Here is a 21,890-nt window from a genome sequence, read left to right as displayed (position 1 = left end):
AGAGAATAATCTGGGGTACTTATTTGAATAAAACAAAACAAAACAAAACAAAACAAAAACAACTCAAGCTCCATTCCAAAATTTCAAATCAGAGTTTCTGGAGGACAGGCCTAGTAATTTACATATGGAATACTATGCAGAAGTTAAAACAAATGAGGTAGAACTATGCGTATCAATATGGAAAACATATAAACAACACTAAGTTTTTTTTAAAAGACCAAAATAATACCTACAATGTATGACTTGTGTTTTTTTTAAACCACTGGGGAAAAAAGTATTTCTACTTATAAATTTATAAATATGTAGAAAGTAAAACTACACACAAACCATTATGACAACAAAGTTTTCTCTGGACACGTAACTAGGATTGGTTAGGAGGCCAAAGAACAATTTTGCTTTAGCCATGGCAACGTGGTAGATAATGAGAAAGAACAAGATTTTTCACTGTATACCTTTTTCTTTTGTTAATCTTCTTGTTTGTTCACTTACTAATGAACACTAATGTGTTTGTTCGCTTACTAATGAACACTAATGTGTTTGTTCACATTACTAATATAATGAAAAGTTTCATACACACATAAAAAAGGAAAGATGATAATCTCCAATAACTAATCACCTAGCTTCAACAGTTATCGACATATGGCCAGTCATTTCCTCTATGCCCGCATCCACTTTCCCACCACCAACACTGGGTTAGTTCAAAGCAAATCCTAAACATCATATCTTTTTATGTATATATCTTTTTATATTATTTGATATTTTTAAAAACCATATGGATGATCACTTGGTAAAAAAGTTAAATTTTAAAAAAATTAACAAAATTGGGGCACCTACTAAGTGGTTCAGTCAGTCAAGTGTCCGACTTTGGTTCAGGTCACAATCTCACAGTTCATGGGCTTAAGCCCCATGTCAGGCTCTGTGCTGACAGCTTAGAACCTGGAGCCTGCTTTGGATTCTGTGTCTTCCTCTCTCTCTGCCCATCCCCCACTCACACTGTGTGTCTCTCTCTCAAAAATAAACATTAAAAAATGTTTTTTTTAATTAACAAAATTAAAAGGCAAAATAGAACCACACAGGAAAAATCAGCTATATATACAGAGAGAGAGAGAGAGAGCGCGCGAGAGAGCGCGTGCGCTAATATCCTTTATGAAGAACTCTTTCCAAATCAAAAAAGATAAGCATTACAATAGAAAAGTAGACTAAAATATAAAGAAGAGATAGCAATAGCCAATAAACATATTAAAACATTCAATCTATAAACTGGTTCAGCCGTTCTAGATGGCAGAATAAAAATATGAGTGAATCAAAATATGAATGTGAAAAATATGAATGAAAAGTCTTGAAAATGAGCATGTTACTTTTGCCTCCATAATACCATTTTTAAGAGTCTGCTCTGGAGCACCTGACTGGCTTAGTCAGAAAAGCATGCAACTCTTAATCGCAGGGTCATGAATTTGTGCCCTACATTGGTTACAGAGATTACTTAAATAAATAAACTTTAAAAATAAAATGTTTACAAAAAAAGAATCTGTTCTAAGGAAATTCTCAGTACACAGTCACCACAGCACTACTGATGATAACAAATAACAGAAATAAGCAAAAAAATATCCAAAAATAGGGATTGGGTTAAGCATAGCGTATCTATATCGAATTTTATGCAGCCAATAGATATAAGAATACCTATTAATGGGGGGAAAGTTTCACAAGTGAAAATCTAAGCTACAGAAACATTACATACATTATGATAGCATAATTTGACAACTTCTTGAACAACTGGAGACAATTCAAGTGAAAAGTTACCTACTTAAGTGGATTTTTAACACTGACAAATTGTTTTAGAAGTTTTTTTCTGGAAGTGTTATTTACTGCTATTTTTCTTTTATTAGATACTTAAGTGTCATTTATACTGTTCATTCTTTTGATTCCTATTTCCTATGAGACCTTGATCTCACCAAACCATACGTGGCTGATTTTGCAACTTTTGTCACTTCACAAATATCATCCTTCAGTTGAGGAGAGAGGAGTACATTCAGAGAGTATATATCCTGGTTAAGTCTTCTTTAACTCCAGTTTCCATCCCCCATCCCAAGCCATCTAATCTAAGGCTTCTCAAGGTACCACCTACATGACCTCTTTAGCCTAACATTCAAGGCCCTCAATAGTCTGACCCCAACTTGACATTCCAGTTCTAAAGTGTGTTCCTCTGAACAACTTACCCCTCCATTCCAACAAAGCCTTTTTCATTTGTGTTTCTATACTTTTGCTCAAAACTGTTCTTTTTCCCACAATGCCTTCCTTGACCCCTTAGCCCCATCATTATAGTATCTACTCATCTAAACCCTATTTCTATCCTTTAAAATACTACTCAGGTCCCACTTCATCTACATCTTTCCTGATCCTTTAACAGCATTGATATACTATACCATTCATCTGCAAATGACCATATTATTTAACTTCTCATGTGTTTGTATTATTTCCCCATGCAGGCAATAATCACTTCAAAGGCAGGCCCCTCATCCTATATATCTTTGAGATTACTTAGCAATTGGAATTTCAAATATTAATGATGTGAATTAACAAAATCTGCCCCTTGAGGTGAAGTCACTTCAACTCAATTGATTAAGTTCAAAAACTGACAAGGAATTATAGACAAGTGTGGAATCAAGCTAACATCACAACTGAAAATGCCAAAAAGATCACAGCTTTAGTGTACATAACAGTTCATACTAAGCCAGTTTTTTTAAAAGCCTTTTACAAAAATGCTAGCAACAAGGCTAGGTTTTACTAATCACATATTAAATATTAAACTGAATAAATAGTTCTTGACTGAAGACAAAAAAACAAACAAAACCTCACAGTTCATACTGCCAATTATCTGTAAGAACAGTAAGATATAAGCTTAAACTAAATTTCTTCAATTTCGTTTGACTCTCCAAAATAAAAATGAAACTCAAATGACACATACCTGTGTACCCTCTGATCACATCTTAGGACAATGAGAGGATCTATCATCAGGTCATTCTGAGTATACTTTTGCTGTCGTACAAACTTTATTGAAGGCTGAAGTGCATTAACTGTCATTACCCACAGCCTGATGAGAAAATAAGCACATGTTCAAAAACAGCTATATTATATTTCAAACTTGGAGCCATCTACTCCTAACTTAGAATGATATATTCAGGAAAAAATTTTTAAAAAGATGTGAATGAACTTGGAAAAATTAAGAACTATAGAAACCTAACTTAAGTATGATGTCTCTAAAACAAATGAAGATAAAACACTAAACACAAAGTAGTTTCAAAAATCCTCACAGTTGTAATGGAATAATCATGGCATATGAAAGTATGATTGAAACTGTATCTGGCCTCATAAATTAAGTCCTGGTTCTGTATCACCATAATATCTCAATGTGAGATGCCACTTAGAGATTAGACATCAAAACTATAAAAGTGATTACTAACTTGACTGTATATTGTAATTTCTGAAGGATATGCCAGTATGAAGAGTACCTGATCTCTTACAGGGAAGCCCCAGAGTTCATCAGCCCCACCTTGCACACAGAGCTTGCTTGTCCACTCTTACATATGAGTGGACAGCCAAGAGTCATCAGACACCTAAGGAAAGCATCTAGTTTGAAAGATTAAAATATGCAAACAGAGGGGCACCTGGGTGGCTCAGCCAGTTGAGTGTCTGACTCTTGATTTTGGCTCAGGTCATGATCCCAGCATTGTGGGATCAAGTCCCGCATCGGCCCTCCCTCACTCTCTCAAATAAAAATAAATAAGTAAATAAATAAATAAATAAATATTTAAAATATGCAAACAGAAAGAAACTTCAAAGAAACAGAGAATGTAGGGATGAGAAATTTTTCTTAAGCCTATAATTAATATCCTTAAAGGACAGAATATTGCATATATGAAACAAGAACAGTAGGCATTTAAAAATATTCAGGTAAGAAAGAATTCTTAGAAATTAAGAATATAACAAAATTTTTTAATTCAAATCAAAGGCCAGAAGATAACACTGAGGAAATATTCAGAAAATATATTTAAAAGACAAATTTAAAAAGAAGAGAGAAAATTGAAAAATCGGAGGGTTTAAACCAAGAGGCTTAAAATCCAAATTACAAAAACTACAGAAAACAGAGGAAAAACATTATTGAAGAAAAAATATATATATTAAAATGTCCTTAGAAATGAAGGCATTAGGAGTGCCTGGGTGGCTCAGTCAGTTGAGCGTCTGACTTCAGCTCAGGTCATGATCTCACAGTTTGTGGGTTCGAGCCCCGCATTGGACTCTGTGCTGACAGCTCAGAGCCTGGAGCCTGCTTTGGATTCTGTGTCCCCCTCTCTCTCTCTGCCCCTCCCCTGTTTGTGCTCTCTCTCTCTCTCTCTCTCAAAATAATAAACATTAAAAAAAAAAAAAAAAATGAAGGCATTAGTCCCAGACTAAAAAAAGGCCAAGCACATGAAACTATGAATAAAAAAAGGCCCACACCAAAATACATCATCATGAAATTCCAGAAAACAGTGAAAGAAAAAAACCCTACAATTTAAGAGAGAAAAAACAATGGTCACATACAAAGGAGTAGGAATTGGTATATCATTAGATTACTTAATAGCAACAAGGGAAGCTCAATTCGTTCAGTAGGATGAAGTCTTCAAATTTCTGAAAGGAAAACTGAGCTAGAATTCTACACCCAGGCTAAAGAATAATCACATGTAATGGGAAGAATAAAAACCTTTTCACACCTGGAAGTCTCAAAAAATAAATAAGTTCTCTAAACACCCTTTCTCAGGGAACAACTTGAGTGTGTGTTCCACTCACTAAAATGAAGAAGTAAACCAAGAAAGAGAAAAACATGGAATCCAAAAAGAGAGACAAAAGCAATTCCAGGATGGCTACTGTGCATGTCCCAAATTGAAAAATGAAGATGGAAAGCTATGAAAGGAATGTTTCCAACAAAAAAATGTTACTGATACATTACCTGATGTATTATAACTAATTGTAAAGTAAATTTCCTCTCAATGAAGTTGAGGGATGAATTAGTTATTAATACAAAACAAAAACAAAAGCAAAACAAACCCCAAGCAAATGGAAGAGGAAAGTATTAACTCAGGGTTTGTGTACAAGGTATAAAGGAAGGCAGTTGTATAGGAAAGAGACTGTAATCAAAGGATATTGCATAGGTCACCTATAAAATTAGGACTTAAGAGGCACATTGAATACTGCTTCAACCAAAAATTTTGATACTACTGTGTTGGGAGACACAGAGGAAGGAAAAGTATGTATTGGGGGAAGAGGAACTCATGGAGGAGCAAACAGGTAAAAGTGCTAACCCTTTATCTTGTATAGTGGAAAGTCATAAAATAATTTCTAAATTGGAAAGTCAGGAAACCATAGTAATTATATTACTGAGATAGATGGGGGGACATAAATGCCAGAATAAAAAGGTAAGAGAGCTGAAAATAGTTGTCTCTGGGGAGCAACAGTCTAAAATGGGAAGGAATATACTATTTATGTTCTTAAGTTGTGTATTTCTTTATCTGATATAAGTAAAAATTAAATTTGAAAAGTATAGGGGCACCTGGGTGGACTCAGTTGGTTAAGTATCCAAATCTTGATTTTAGTTCAGATCATGATCTCATGGTTTGTGGGATCAAGCCCTGAATCAGAGCCTGCTTGGGATATTCTCTCTCTCTCTCTCTCTCTCTCTCTCTCTCTCTCTCTCTCTCAATCTCTGCCCCTTCCCCACTTGTGGGCACACACACACTCTCTCTCAAAATAATAAGCATTTAAAAAAATAATAAAAAGCATAAATATTCCCAGACCTACTGAATCAAAATCACAGGTAAGTCCAGCCCAGCATTCTGTTTTTACTAGGTGTTTTTGGTTGTTTCTCTATTTAAACAGTATTTTCTTTTGTTTTTATTTAAATTCCAGTTAGTTAACCTAGTGTAATTTTAGTTTCAGGTGTACAATTTAGTAACCCAACACTCACATAAAACACTCGGTGCTCGGGGCGCCTGGGTGGCACAGTCGGTTAAGCGTCCGACTTCAGCCAGGTCACGATCTCGCGGTCCGTGAGTTCGAGCCCCGCGTCAGGCTCTGGGCTGATGGCTCGGAGCCTGGAGCCTGTTTCCGATTCTGTGTCTCCCTCTCTCTCTGCCCCTCCCCCGTTCATGCTCTGTCTCTCTCTGTCCCAAAAATAAATAAAAAACGTTGGGAAAAAAAAAAAAAAAACACTCGGTGCTCATCACAAGTGCACTCCATCCCCATCACCTACTTAAACCAGGTGTTTTTGATGCAATATATGGAACAGGAGAGACTCATCTTTGTAAAGGCAAAATAATTAATCCAGTATTCTCTAAACTTTACTGCACACCAGAATCACTGGGAAATACTTAAAAAAAAAAATACTAATGGCTGACCTAATGACCACCAACAGACATTCTGATTTAATTGGCATGGGTTACAACTTGGGGGTTAGGGGTTTTAAAAGCTCTCCAGGTGATTTTTAATGTGCAGCAAAATTTGAAGCCATGGCAATGATTGGAAGATACAATGGTGATCTAAATCACAATTAGCCACAAAAGACCATACATGAGAACTCATTTTTAAAGATCTTTCTCATTGGAAATACTTTAAAGTTTCTCTCTGTTTCTTAAAAGAAAGTTTATTCTTTTTTTTTTTTAATTTCTTTTCATGTTTATTCATTTTTGAGAGACAGGGAGAGAGAGGGAGAGAGAGGGAGAGAGGGAGAGAGGGAGCGAGCATGAGTGGGGGAGGGGCAGAAAGAGAGAGGGAGACACAGCATCTAAAGCGGGCTCTAGGCTCTGAGCCTGTGTGTCAGCACAGAGCCTGATGCAGGGCTCGAACCCACAAACCGCAAGACCATGACCTGAGCTGAAGTTGGCACTTAACCGACTGAGCCACCCAGGCGCCCCAAAGAAAGTTTATCCTTTTCCTTAAAATTATAACAGCTCTCTAATTAGCAGTCTTTAGGAAGGATTTATATTATCAGATACTCAACCATTTTTTCCACATTTAAGTTTAGGTTATTGTATACAATCACTGCTATACACTTATTTATTACATGAAACAATACACTGAAATTACCTTCTAGGCATCACAGTATTAAGAACCATCCATAGTTTATTGACCGTTTGAAGAATTCGCCGCGGAACCCCTGAATTCAACAGCTGGTTCATATTGGATGTTAATACTTCTGCATATGGTATAAGTTCACTGGCAGAGAGCAGAGTCAAGTGTTCTAGAATCTGCATCACTTGTGTGTGACTTACTGGGACAGCTGAAAATGCTAAAAGGAAAACTTAGCAGTCATGATCTAACTTCTATACAGCTTACCAAATATTTGGTAATACCGTCCTATCAGACTACACACTACAAAAATCAAGGAAACACTGTTGCTCAAAAAGAATAAAACTTTCAATCCTGCCCATAAGTGGCTATACTTAAAATAAGAGCCCTAAGAAAAATTCATGTAAGTATAGTTATATCATAAAAAAATAAAACAAAACAAAACAACAACAAAAATCCCATTTAAAAAAATACATTGGTGACCCAAAGACAAATGTCATTTCCTTGGTGATTTAGACTAATTTAAAAAATTGACTGAAACATGAAAATATACCCAAATATTGTTTTTGGTAGTAACATTCATTAAGATTCAAACTTCTTGATATTTTCCATCTGGGTGGCCCCCTCTATAGGATGTAAGTACCCAGCACACTGCTGTTAGTAAAAAGTATCCAGAACTATGCTTTTCAATAGAATAGTCATTAACCACATGTGGCTATTGAACACTTAAGAAATGTAGCTAGTGCAAAATGAGATGTGCTGTAAATATAAAACACCACATTGAAAGACTTTGTATGGAAAAACAGTAAAATATTTCATTAATATTTTTATATTGGTTACATGATGAAATAATACATTAGATATACTGGATTAAATTAAATAATTATTAAAATTAATTTTGCCTGTGTTTTACTTTTAATGTGGCTATAGAAAGTTTAAAATTACATATGTGGGTCATATCATATTTCTATTTGAGAGTGTTTGAACATTATCCAATAACAGCAAGTACATTGCTCTATTCCATGGCATTTATTTCTGACCAGTTCAGATCTTCCTAAAGCCATGTGACCTGTTTAGTGATGGACATAGAAACTATGAAAAAACAGATACAAGCATGTCAGAAAGAAATGGCTAAAACTCCTTAAACTCAAAGAAAATTACTTAAAATATATTAACCAAATATGGTTACATACCCTGGAACGCTTGGAAAATTCTGCATGATTTGAAGATTTCAATGAGCCTAACATCTCTTTGTACTACAACAGGGTAAAAGGAGTATCCAATTTACTATACCTTCTTGGAGTTGTTTAGGAGAGTGGTTTTTGGCATTATTGGTCAGTAGCATACGCCTTAACAGGGCATCAGTTCCTGTGATTTCTTCTTCACAGATCCAATCATCCACAATGCATAAATGTGGGTAATTAGTTGCAAGGAGACGTAGTAAAGCAGAATGTAACCCTTGAAAATTTACAAAAAGTCAACTGGATTCTTCATTCTCAAATATCAAAATCTTCTCCCTCCCCGTCCCTTCCATTTTCGGCAAACCAAAAGAATGTGCACTTCATACTTCATATGTGCAAGCATACTACCATTTCAGAACTTCTGTTCAGTAGTTCAGCTAGAGAATCTGCTTAAGATCCCCAAGTGATTTGATACACAAAAAGGTGGAAACTACAAGTTTTATCAAAAGTTCTCAAGCTTTCTTCTACCCTATCCTAATATAAAAGTCTCCCATCAGGGGGCGCCTGGGTAGCTTGGTCGGTTAAGCTTCCAACTTCAGCTCAGGTCATGATCTCGTGGTCCGTGAGTTCGAGCCCCGCGTCGGGCTCTGGGCTGATGGCTCAGAGCCTGGAGCCTGCTTCCGATTCTGTGTCTCCCTCTCTCTCTGACCCTCCCCCATTCATGCTCTGTCTCTCTCTGTCTCAAAAATAAATAAACATTAAAAAAAAAAAAAATTAAAAAAAAGTCTCCCATCAGGAAAAGTCACTTGACATAGCAATAGTTCAAGAGGGAGGGAGGGAAAAAAAAGGTGAAAAGCATGTCCATTTTGGGAAGATCATATATGGTTTGAAAAAGGCCTCATTGAGAAATTCTGACAGGCTTCGATAGAAGAACACATGCTCTCTTCCAGCCCAGTTAAGAATCACTGCTACAGATGGGTAAAAAATCAGAATTGCCCCCTTTGAGTACCTAAAAGATCTCAAGCATTCTATGTACATTTTTTCATTTCTCCCTAGCAGCCCTTCAAGGTAAGTAACATTGTCTTCATTCTACTGTAAGGAAACAGACTGAAAGACATTTTTTAAAGTTCCCTGAATCATATAGCTAAGTATGTCAGCCAACCAAAGCAGTACTGATGACACCTACAAGACACTGCATTGGCCTTCCTTCAAGAAGAGTTAAGGAAGCTCAAAAGGAATAGGAAACTTCCTTTTACTAAATCAAAGTCTTGCTTGTAACAAGACTATGCTATGCTATGCTTATAGCATAGTTTGACTATTCATGACTATTACTGTATAATATCAATAACGATAAAATAAATGATAGTGTACAAAATGTCTTAATTAGATACATGAAGTACCACTATGCTAAATGGCACAAAAATATTGTTGTTACTATATTATTATTATCATCCTCATCAGAGTTGTAAGACTAGTAGTAACAGTATTAGGTGTAATAACAGTACTTTTCATCCAATAATCTCCTTATTATGCAACTTAGATCAAATCATACCACTGCTCAGTCCCAGGAGGGGCAGTACCTGCTTCCTTTGTCACAGAAACTGCTTAAAATTAATATTTCTATTTGAAAAATGCTGCAACAATCAAAAGTGGTTTAATTTTTTTTTTCTAATGTTTGTTTTTGAGAGACAGAGAAAGACAGAGCACGAGCAGGGAAGGGGCAGAGAGATAGAGGGAGACACAGAATCTGAAGCAGGCTCTAGGCTCCAAGCTGTCAGCACAGAGCCCGATGCAAGGCTCAAACTCACAGAACTGCGAGATCACAACCTGGGCCAAAGTCAGCTGCTTAACTGACTGAGCCACACAGGCACCCCAAAAGTGGTATTATTTTAAAGTTTAAATATCTAAATGCACAACTACGTGTACAGTTAAGACTATCCCAAAACAGTCATAAAATGAGTACCTACAATAGTGAAAATTAATCTACATTTCATAATCTCTTCAATAAAATGTTACTTGCCAAACATTGTCAAATAAAACATTATTTCCTTGGAAAAGATTATGCAAAGATATAAGTAAATAAATGCAGACATCTGACTAAATGTGACCAAAGAAGGTCATCTTTGTTCCTGCTTGAAACCAACCATAACAAAGAAAGAAAAAGAAAACTCCAACTTCAGAGAAACAAACAAAAAAACCCACACTCAAACATTACAAAGAGTGGTGTCAAATTAAGAAAAAAACTGAATTTTAAGAGGTGCATGGGTGGCTCAGTCAGTTAAATGTCCGACTTCAGCTCAGGTGATGATCTTGTAGTCAGTGAGTTGGAGCCCTGTGATAGGCTCTGGGCTGACAGCTCAGAGCCTGGAGCCTGCTTCAGATCATGTATCTCCCTCTCTCTCTGCCTCTTCCTCCTCACACTGTCTTTCTCTCTCTCTCAAAAATAACATTAAAAACATTAAAAAAACCCTGAATTTCTAAAAATATTACTATATGTCTATTTGACAGTTTTACAGTAAAAATCTAGTAATTCTGTGGTATGGAAAATTATGGAGCAATTAAAAGCAATAAGGTAGATCTACATGTACTGGCATAAAAACATTTCTAAGACACCAAAAGAAAAAAGCAAGTATCAAAAGAGATAGGGTATAATACCATTTATAGTTTAAAAAAACAATTGTTGGGGCGCCTGGGTGGCGCAGTCGGTTAAGCGTCCGACTTCAGCCAGGTCACAATCTCGCGGTCCGTGAGTTCGAGCCCCGCGTCAGGCTCTGGGCTGATGGCTCAGAGCCTGGAGCCTGTTTCGGTTTCTGTGTCTCCCTCTCTCTCTGCCCCTCCCCCGTTCATGCTCTGTCTCTCTCTGTCCCAAAAATAAATTTAAAAAAAAAAAAAAAAAAACAATTGTTTTACATGTGTGTAGCTATTAGCTTTAACCATATGAAACTGTATTTTTGTAGGTCAAAAAAATTTGAATACCTGCAATTTCATATGGTTCGACTTACCAGAAAAAATGTCTGAAATTACATTCCAAAATAAAACTGGGTTTTGGGGAAGGGTAAATGCAAGGAGTAAGATAGGTATGTAAAGAGGAATTCACTTCTGAATTGTTGGATTTTTTACCATCAAGCACCTATTACACTTTATAACATTATAAACAGTACCGCATTTTTTAACAATAAACGTTAGCAGTAAAAAGCAAGCAAAACAAATACCTCCCAACTCTTGCTGCAGTCCTTGAGCCTGTCGAATAAGGAATTTGATAGGAATCTGATCCATTAAAGAAGACGAATATGATTTGGGCTTTCTTTGCATAGCAGCTGTCAAAGATAAAAAGTGTAAGATAAAAACAGTGTAACAAACAACAGCAATCTTAACCTTCAACCTAAATGGAACAAAAAACATTAAATTGCATTTCATTCACTTACCCTGTGAATATACTTCACAAAAAATGAAGAATCATTACCTAATAGTGGATACACAGGAAAAGCAAGAACATATCTAAGGGGAAGATCTGGAAAATGCCCCTACATTGAAACTAGTAGGGAAAAAAATCGTGAAGAGAAGCCATCTGCAGAAGTGTTATACACTAAAAAACAAAAACCAACAAAACAAAAAACAAAAAAAAACCCAGTAAGTCAAGACTCTCCCAAAACTAATTAGGAAGACTAAATGTAGCCATGACCATATGGCTTAAAGCTTCATGACTCCAACAGTCTTAATTTAATTATATTATATATTATACTGGTGACTGACTTTAAAAAAAAATTTTTTTTTAACATTTATTCATTTTTGAGAGACAGAGCACAAGCGAGGGAGTGGCAAAAAGAGAGAGACACACAGAATCCATGAAGCAGGCTCCAGACTCCAAGCTGTCAGCACAGAGCCCAATGTGGGGCTCAAACCCACCAACCATGAGATCATGACTTGAGCCTTAAGTCAGCCACTTAACCAAATGAGCCACCCAGATGCCCAGGTGACCGACTCTTTTTCTTTAGTTTCTTTTATTATTTTATTTATTTTTTAATATGAAATTTATTGTCAAATTGGTTTCCATACAACACCCAGTGTTCATCCCAACAAGTGCCCTCCTCAATGCCCATCACCCAACCTCCTCTCCCTCCCACCCCCCATCAGCCCTCCTCAGTTTATTCTCAGTTTTTAAGAGTCTCTTAAGGTTTGGCTCTCTCCCTAACTTTTTTTTTCCTTCCCCTCCCCCATGGTCTTGTTAAGTTTCTCAGGATCCACTCTTTTTAAAGGAAGTTGGGCAGTATGAATTTGACTGCCCTCTCACAATTTCTATCTTTAGCCAGCAAACAATTCCTTTTTTTAAAAAAACAAGTCCATCTTAGGGGCAGCTGGCTGGCTTAGTCAGTAGAACATGTGACTCTTGATCCCAGGGTTGTGAGTTAGAGCCGCACACAGGGTGTAAAGATTACTTAAAAATAAAATCTTTTTAAAAGATAAATAAAGGGGCACCTGGGTGGCTCAGTTAGTTAAGTGTCTGACTTCGGCTCAGGCCCATGATCTCATGGGTTTGACCCACGCACCCCCCCACCCTTCCCCCATATCAGACTCTGTGCTCATAGCCTGGAGCCTGGAGCCTGCTTCAGATTCTGTGTGTCCATTTCTCTCTGCCCCTCCCCTGTGCTCTCTTTCTCTCAAAAATAAACATTAAAAAAAAATTTTTTTTAAGTAATAAATAAATAAATAAAACAAGTCATCTTAATTTCTCTTCTTTTTCTGTGGTCTTAAATCAGTACCTACTCATTTGCTTAAATATCTACTATGGACTAGTTTCCCTATTTCCAATTTCTCTTCTCTTTAATCCATCCTTCACATTGCTGCCATAGTCCTCTTATGTAAATACAGATTTTACCAGATCACGTGCCTCCGGTTACACGCTCAAAATCCTTCAGTGGATTCCTATATCCTACAGAATAAAGGTACCTACCAATCAACACTATCTTTTTTTTTTTTTTACGTTTATTTATTTATTTTGAGAGAGAGAGAGCACACATGCACAGGCAGAGAGAGACAGAGAGAGAATCACAAGCAGGCTCTGTGCTGTTAGCACAGATGTGGGCCCAATCCCACGAACCATCAAATCATGACCTGAGCCAAAAATCAAAAGTCAGATGCTTATCTTTTTTTGTCTCATCTCCATCATATTCTATATGCCTGGCACCCTCCTCTCATTCCAAGGTACTTTATTATACACCATAGGACTATATGATCAACCAGGATGTTCATAGTGTAAAAAAGCATATGCAATATGCTTACCCTTTTTTCAAATACAAACCACAAAGTGTAAACTCAACAATTTTTTTTTGAAGACAAGAAGTACATAAGTCCAAGTGTTAGAGTAAAGGTTGAGAATCATTGCCTATATAGACCATATACCTCTTGACTAAACATAACCTCCCTTGTAAATTAATAAATTAGCATCCTAGTTTTCCATACCAATGTTGTATGAATTCCATTAAGAACACGTTTCAGAAGGCAGTTAAACAGAATAGGTTCTAATGACAGTCAAATTGGGATTCCAACACTTACTAGTGAAGGAAGTAGTCTTAGAGCAATTAGGAAAGAAAAAGAAATAAGACATCCAAATTGGAAAGGAAGAAGTAAAAATGTCACTCTTTGCAGATGACATATGAAGACTCCCTCAAAAAACTGTTAGAATATGGGGTACCAGGGTGGCTCAGTGGGTTGAGAATCTAACTTTGGCTCAAGTCATGGTCTCACAGTCGATGAGTTCAAACCCCACATCTGGTTCTCTGCTGTTAGCACAGAGCCAGCTTCAGATCCTCTGCAGCCCCTCAGCCCCTCCCCCGCTCGCGCTTTCTCTTATAAATAAATAAACATTAAAAAAAAAAAGAACTGTTAGAATAAGTGAATTCAGGGGGCACCTGGGTGGCTCAGTCAGCTGAGTGTCTAACTCTTGATTTCGGTTCAGGTCATGATCCCAGGGTTGTGGAGCCTGCTTAGGATTCTCTTTCTCTTCCTCTGTCCCTCTCCCCCATTTGCACTCTTTCTAAAATAAAAAGTCTACTATTAAAAAAATCAATTCAGTAAAACTGCAGGATATAAAATCAATACACAAAAATTTATTGTATTTCTATACACTAATAATGAACTATCAGAAAGAGAAATTAAGAAAACAACCCCATTTATAGTTACATCAAAAAGAATAAAATACCTAAGAATAAGTTAAACCAAAGAGGTGAAAGACCTGAATACTGAAAACTGTAAGACATCAATGAAAGAAATTAAAGAGGACACAAATTAATAATATTTGTTATTTATAATTTGTTATTTGTAACATTTGGACTGTTTAAAATCAATATTATTAAAATGTCCATATCATCAAAAGCTATCTACAAATTCAGTGCAATCCCTATCAAAATTCTGATGGCATTTTTCACAGAACTAGAACAAATAATACTAAAATTTGTATGAAACCACAGAAAACCCAAAAGCAACCTTGAGAGAGAAAAACAAAGCTAGAAGGAGCATGCTCTCTGATTTTTTTTTTTTTTTAATTTATTTTTGAGACAGAGAGAGACAGCATGAACAGGGGAGGGTCAGCGAGAGGGAGACACAGAATCTGAAACAGGCTCCAGGCTCTGAGCTGTCAGCACAGAGCCCGACACGGGGCTCAAACTCACAGAACTCACAGACCGCGAGATCATGACCTGAGCCAAAGTCAGCCGTCCAACCGACTGAGCCACCCAGGCGCCCCTCTGATTTTAAACTATATTACAAAGCTATAGTAATTAAAAGTTTGGTATTTGTATGAAAGCAGACACATAGATCAATGGAACAAAGTAGAGAGCCCAGAAATAAACCCATGCATACATGGTCAACTGATCCACAACAAAGGAGACAAAGATATATAATGAGCAAGAGGACAATCTCTTCAATAAACAGTGTTGGGAAAACTGGACAGCCACGTGCAAAAGAATAAAGCTCAACTATCTAACACCACACACAATGATTAACTCAAAATGGATTAAAGACTTTAACAGAAGACGTAAAACCTTATGACTCCTAGAAGAAAACGTAGGTGGTAACTTCTTGGTCTTGGCAGTGATTTTTTTACTCTGACACCAAAACCAAAAGCAGGACACCTGGGTGGCTCAGTCAGTTAAGCGTCTGACTCTTGATTTTGACTCAGGTCATGATCTCACAGTCAGTGGGTTTGAGCCCTGCGTCAGGGTCTGCACTAATGGTGCAAAGCCAGCTTGGGATTCTCTCTCTCCCTCTCTCCTTCTACCCCTTCTCTACTTGCACCCTCTCTCTCTCAAACTAAATAAACTTTAAAAAAAAAAAAAAGCAAAAATTAACAAGTGTGACTACATTAAACTAAAAAGCTTCTGCACTGGAAAGAAAACCATCAACAAAATGAAAAGGCAACCAAATGAACTGGAGGAAATATTTACATATCATAAATCTGATAAAAGGCTAATGCCCAAAATATATAAAATAGCTCATACAACTCAACAGCAAAAAAAAAAAAATCTGATTTTAAAATGGACAGAAAATCTAAATGTATATTTTTACAAAGAAGATATACAAATGGCCAATAGGTATATAAAAAGATGCTTAACATCATTAATCATCAGTGAAAGGCAAAAAAAACCTGCAATTAGCCATCACCTCACACCTGTTAGAGTGGCTATTACCAAAAAAGACAAGAAATAAGTGTTGCCATGGATGTGGAGCAAAGGGAACCCTATGTGCTACTGATGGCAATGTAAATTGGGTATAGTCAATATGGAGGTTCCTCAAAAAATCAATAATAGAGGGGCACCTGGATGGCTCAATCTGTTTAGCATCTAACTCTTGATTTTGGCTCAGGTCATGGTCTCATGGTTCGTGAGATCAAACCCTGTACCAGTCTCCATGCTGACAGTGTGGAACCTACTTGGGATTCTCTCTCTCCCACTATTTCTGCCCCTTCCCCACTCTCTCCCTCAAAATAAATAAATAAACTTTAAAAAAAATCTTTAAAAAATAAAAATTTTAAAAATTAAAAAGTTAAAAAAATTAATAGAACAACCATATGATCCAGCAATTCCACTTTTGTGTAATTTACCTGAAGAAAATGAAAACATTAACTTGAAAAGATCCCCCCATGTTCACTGCATTATTCACAATAACCAAAATATGGAAACAACCTAGGTGTCCATCAATGGATGAATGGATAAAGAAAAATGTGGGATGTGTGTGTGTGTGTGTGTAATATAATTCATCCATAAAAAAAAATGAAATCTTACCATTTTCAACAACACAGATGGACTTCGATGTCATTACACTAAGTGAAAAAAGTCAGAGAAAGACAAATACCATATTATCTCTTTTATGTGGAATCTTAAAAAAAAAAAAAAAAAAGCTCGCAGATACAGACAACAGATTGGTGGATGCCAGAAGCAGGGGGTGGGGGATAGAAGAAACAGGTGAAGGGGGGTTCAAAAAAGAAAAAGAAAAAATCCTCAATACTAAAAACCCATTTTGAAACCACAGCCCTATGGCTCATCTTGATATAAAATAAAATTGTATAAAATGTATAAAATAACACTAAAGAGGAAAAAAACACATAAAATGGTACTTTAAAGAGAAAGTAATAGGGGCGCCTGGGTGGCGCAGTCGGTTAAGCGTCCGGCTTCAGCCAGGTCACGATCTCGCGGTCCGTGAGTTCGAGCCCCGCGTCGGGCTCTGGGCCGATGGCTCGGAGCCTGGAGCCTGTTTCCGATTCTGTGTCTCCCTCTCTCTCTGCCCCTCCCCAGTTCACACTCCCTTCTGTCTCTCAAATATGAATAAACGTTAAAAAAAAGTTTAAAAAAAAAAAAAAAAAAAAAAATAAAGAGAAAGTAATAGATTGACTATACTTACACAGAATACTTATATATAAATTAGTAAAGATAGATATGTTAAATAATAAAGTACACACACACACACACACACACACACACACACACAGGTGTTCCAGTGATAGTCAAATCCTGGTTCCCACACTTATTGCTTAGGGAAGTTCAGCTTAGGAAAGTTCTTAACTTCCCTGTGCCTCAGTGCTCTCACCTGCAAAATCACAGAAACAGTACTCATCTCATAGAATTGTTTTGAGGGTTTACATGAGTTAACACATGTAAAGTGCTTCAAGTAATGTCTGGCACATGACAAGCACTCAAATGTTAACTGGTATTATTAAGATCTATAGTCTCCAAGATTAATTTAGTGTAAAGTATCAATATTTAAGTTTCTGGACCTATAAAAATGAAGACAAAATCCTGATCACATTTTAATGATTCCATCAAAGAACTAGCAGCCCATGAGGCCCTGCCTAAAGCACTTATTTCTCTTTAACATCTCTGTGAAATACAGCATCAAAGATATTCTTAATCCTTCAGTAAAAGATAAACTGTAATTTGACAACAATCATATTTCCAAACTTCTTCCAATGCATGGCTTTCAAAGAGTCAAATCTAACATTTAATCTCATCCCCAACAAAACTGTAGAAATACTTTGAATATTATTTACATTGCCCCTAGTTTTTGTGACATTTTAATCCTTAAAAAAATCCGATAGAAAATAATTCACATAGAAATTAGTGTAAACTTGATACCAAAGCAGAAAGAGAAAAAAGAAAGAAGAAAAAAGGTCAATTTCACTTGTTTAAATACAGATGGAAAAAAAAAAAAAACAACAACAACACGCAAATCAAACCTAGCACCATACTAAAAGAATAACATACCAAAACCAAGTAGGATACATTCCAGGAATATAAAGATATTAATTTTACAATGAATTATATAAATAGACCAAACAAATCATCTCAATAACTGCCAAAAAAGTATTTACTTGATAAATTATTTTTTAAATGGTACTCTAAGAAATTCAGAGCTTAACTAATCCAAACTAAATACCAATACCTTTCCTATAACCAGTGATAACTTGTTAGAAGATTATCCAGAACCTATATAAAGGAAAATTTTATTGGCAGACGCAAAAAAACTTGAATAAATTTTGAAACTTAAATAAATTTGAACTCATTCAAAAAACATTTACTAACTATATGTGTCAAGGAATATACTAGATCTAGATACAATGGCAGAAAAACAGACAAAAATCAGTCCTCATGAAGCTTAAATTTTAACAATGAAAGAAAATTATTTCATATATCTAGATGGGAAGACTTAATATTGTAAAGATGGTAAATACTCTCCAAATCTATAAACTTAACATAATTTTGATCAAAAATCCCAGCATAATAATCTTCTCTGGAAAGTTCATGTGAAAGATTAAACATGTAAGAACAGACAAAAATTCTGAACAAGAAGTTATGATGAAAGTGACTGGAACTTAAGAAAGAAAATCCAAAATCAGACATAGGTTTGTAAGAAAACTTCAATGTACATCAAAGCGACCTTCCAAAGCAATAGGAAAATGACAGATTATTCACTATGTGATGTTGACAAATAGCCAATTATAAAAAAATAAAATTGGATCTGTACCCCATACTTTACACCAAAATTAATTAAAGGCATACTTAAATTTTAAAAATGAAATAATAAGGTCCTAAAAGAACATATAGGTGATTAGTTATATGAACGTTAGTACCTAGCTTTGGAAGATTTTCTTCCCCCCAAAATTTTATAATTAAAAAACACCATAAACCGAGGTGCTGACAGCTCAGAGCCTGGAGCCTGCTTCAGATTCTGTGTCTCCCTCTCTCTCTGCCCCTCCCCTGCTCAAGCTTGGTTTCTTTCTGTCTCTCAAAAATAAATAAAACATCAAAAAAAATTTTTTTAAACACCATAAATAATAATACTCTATATTATAAAAAAGCACTCACATCTTATGCAAATATGAGTCTATATTGGTATAACCTATCTGGAAAGCAATATGGCAGTTCATCTTTTTTATATAAATTTTATTTATTCATTCTGAGAGTGAGAGCGAGAGAGAGAGAGAGAGAGAGAGTACAAGTGGGACAGGGGCAAAGAGAGAGGGAGAGAAAATCCCAAGCAGGCGTTGCACTGTCAGTGCAGAGCCCAACACAGGGCTCAAACCCACTGACCAGAGGTCATGACCTGGGCCAAAATCAAGAGGCAGATGCCTAACTGACTGACCCACCCAGGCAACCTTGTTCATTTTTTAAATCTTACAATTTTTCAGAATCTTAGACTTAGTAATTCTATATCTAGGAATCTCTCCTAAGGACAGAAATAATCATGCCTATGTACAAAGTTAGCTCTAACAGTCATTCCTCCACTGTTTATAATGGCAAAATTTGGAAACGGTTTAAATGTCCAACAAAAAGAAGTTTGTTAGTAATGAGATATTTATGAGGAAATATTGTACAGCTATTTAAAGATGTCCTTGAAAATGTACTATAATAGGCAAGTGTTTAAAATGTATTAAGGAGAAAGGTTAGATTAAAAAAATATGTATTACTGGGATGCCTGGCTGTCTCAATCAGTAGAGCACGCAACTCTTAATCTCAGGGTTGTGAGCCTCACAATGAGTGTAGAGATTACTTAAAAATAAAATCTTTTGGGGCGCCTGGGTGGCGCAGTCGGTTAAGCGTCCGACTTCAGCCAGGTCACGATCTCGCGGTCCGTGAGTTCGAGCCCCGCGTCAGGCTCTGGGCTGATGGCTCAGAGCCTGGAGCCTGTTTCCGATTCTGTGTCTCCCTCTCTCTCTGCCCCTCCCCCGTTCATGCTCTGTCTCTGTCTGTCCCAAAAATAAAATAAAAAACGTTGAAAAAAATAAAAAATAAAAAATAAAATCTTTAAAAAAATGTATTATGATTCTGACTTTGTAAAAGCTATCATCTGTGCAAAGACTGAAAGGTTTTCTAAGAAAATTCAAATGGTGATTAGCAGAATTATGGGTGGTTTATATTTCAATCTTTTTACTTTTCTCATTTCCTAGATTTTTTTCCAGTAAACACAACTTCTAATAAATGCTTTCTTTTTTTAAATCCAGCTCCTTTGCATCAAATAAGGTACAATTAGGTAGGTAAACAATGAAATAAGTTTTTAAAATTCTTATACCGTTACTCTAAAATATGGTCATACAACTTTTTCGTCCAAACTTTATTTTAAAGCTCCAAAACTTGAAGTTGCCAATAAATAACATTGGCCAATGGGGTGCCTGGATGGCTCAGTCGGTTAAGTATCTGACTTTGGCTTAGGTCATGATCTCACAGTTCGTGGGTTCAAGCCCTGCAATAGGCTCTGTGCTGACAGCTCAGAGCCTGGAACCTCCTTTGGATTCTGTGTCTCCCTCTCGCTCTGCCCCTCCCCCTCTCATGCTCTGTCTCTCTCTCTCTCTCTCTCTCTCTCTCTCAAAAATAAACATTAAAAAAAAAAAACATTGGCCAATGTTTGCTTAAAAGTTACTGCATTCTATTTTATTTTTTTAGTGTTTATTTATTTTCGAGAGAGCAAGAGAAGGAAGGGCAGAAAGAGAGGTAATAAAGTCTTTAGATGTAATAAACAGGAAACATTTTTTAAGTCTAAAAACTGGAACTATAATGGTAATGCTCATATTTTAATTAGGTATTAGTACACTGGGATTTATTATAGCACTCTATTTCTTACATATATTCTTCTGGATCAATACAATATTTAACTAAAATTAATATACATGGTATAAATATAAACAAATATAAATATTTTTAAACAAACCAAAAATATATGTGCATACGAAAAATATATAGACACATATGCACTTTTTTTCCAATGTTTATTTGAGAAAGAGAAAGAGAGAGCGTGCACATATGAGAGGGAGGGGCAGAGAGAGAGAGGGACATAGAGAATCCCAAGCAGGCTCTGCACTGTCAGCATAGAGCCTGATATATGACTTGATCCCATAAACTATGAGATCATGAGCTGAGCCAAAATCGAGTCGATGCTTAACGAACTAAGCCATCCAGATGCCCTCATATGCACTTTAATAGCCATGATAATCCAATACTTGGTTCTAACTGAAATTTCAGAATTCCATATGTGAGCATCTTCAGCTACCTGGTGGTTACCAATAATTTTTATTATAAGGGCCAAAACCACAGAACATTTAACAATGTACTAAAACCAGAATACAACTTCACATGTAGGAATTAAATGTGAGGCAGAATTACCATTTTGAATGTGAAAGAGCAAAGTTCTCTCATGTTGAGACATATTCTGCAGTTATTTATTCCCCTTGGAGATGAAAAACTAGACTAGGAAAAAGTCTCCTCAACCAAAAAGAAAAAGACAGATCTCTCTATTTGTTTTCCACATCCATCACCTCTCAAGGACATCAGTCCAGGGGTTCTGTCCTCAGCATTATCAACCTTGCCTCTCCATTAGATTACTCCCAACAACATACAAGCATTCCCTAAACTCTTTCACCTTAAAAAAAAAAAAGAAGAAGCCCTCTCGTGACCTCATTTTCCTCTCCAATTATCACATTCATTGCTTTCCTTTCTTTATGACTTCTCCAAAGACCTGTCTCTACTCACTGTCTTCAGTATATCTCCTCTACTTTTTGTTTCAATTCACTACAATCAGGCTTTCTCCTACCACTTTACTAGTAAAACTGTAAAAGTCAAATGA

General features: G+C 36.1%; 1 protein-coding gene across 2 annotated transcripts in view; it reads right to left on the bottom strand.

The window, feature by feature from the left end:
- Window positions 1-21,890, bottom strand: part of INTS2 (integrator complex subunit 2) — a 62,293-nt gene that overhangs the window by 10,003 nt on the left and 30,400 nt on the right. For both annotated transcript variants that reach the window (XM_058702533.1, XM_058702532.1), the window contains exons 16-19: window positions 11,495-11,599; window positions 8,395-8,559; window positions 7,120-7,321; window positions 2,966-3,091 (exon numbers count right to left, since the gene is read on the bottom strand). In XM_058702533.1, coding sequence (XP_058558516.1) covers window positions 2,966-3,091; window positions 7,120-7,321; window positions 8,395-8,559; window positions 11,495-11,599 — 598 coding nt within the window. The remainder of the gene's footprint in view (window positions 1-2,965; window positions 3,092-7,119; window positions 7,322-8,394; window positions 8,560-11,494; window positions 11,600-21,890) is intronic.

The sequence above is a fragment of the Neofelis nebulosa genome, chromosome 16 (genome assembly GCF_028018385.1).
Source record: "Neofelis nebulosa isolate mNeoNeb1 chromosome 16, mNeoNeb1.pri, whole genome shotgun sequence".
NCBI classification, from domain to species: Eukaryota; Metazoa; Chordata; class Mammalia; order Carnivora; family Felidae; genus Neofelis; species Neofelis nebulosa.
The sequence above is the reverse complement of the archived record's forward strand: the minus strand, read 5'-3'. Positions and strand labels throughout refer to the sequence as shown.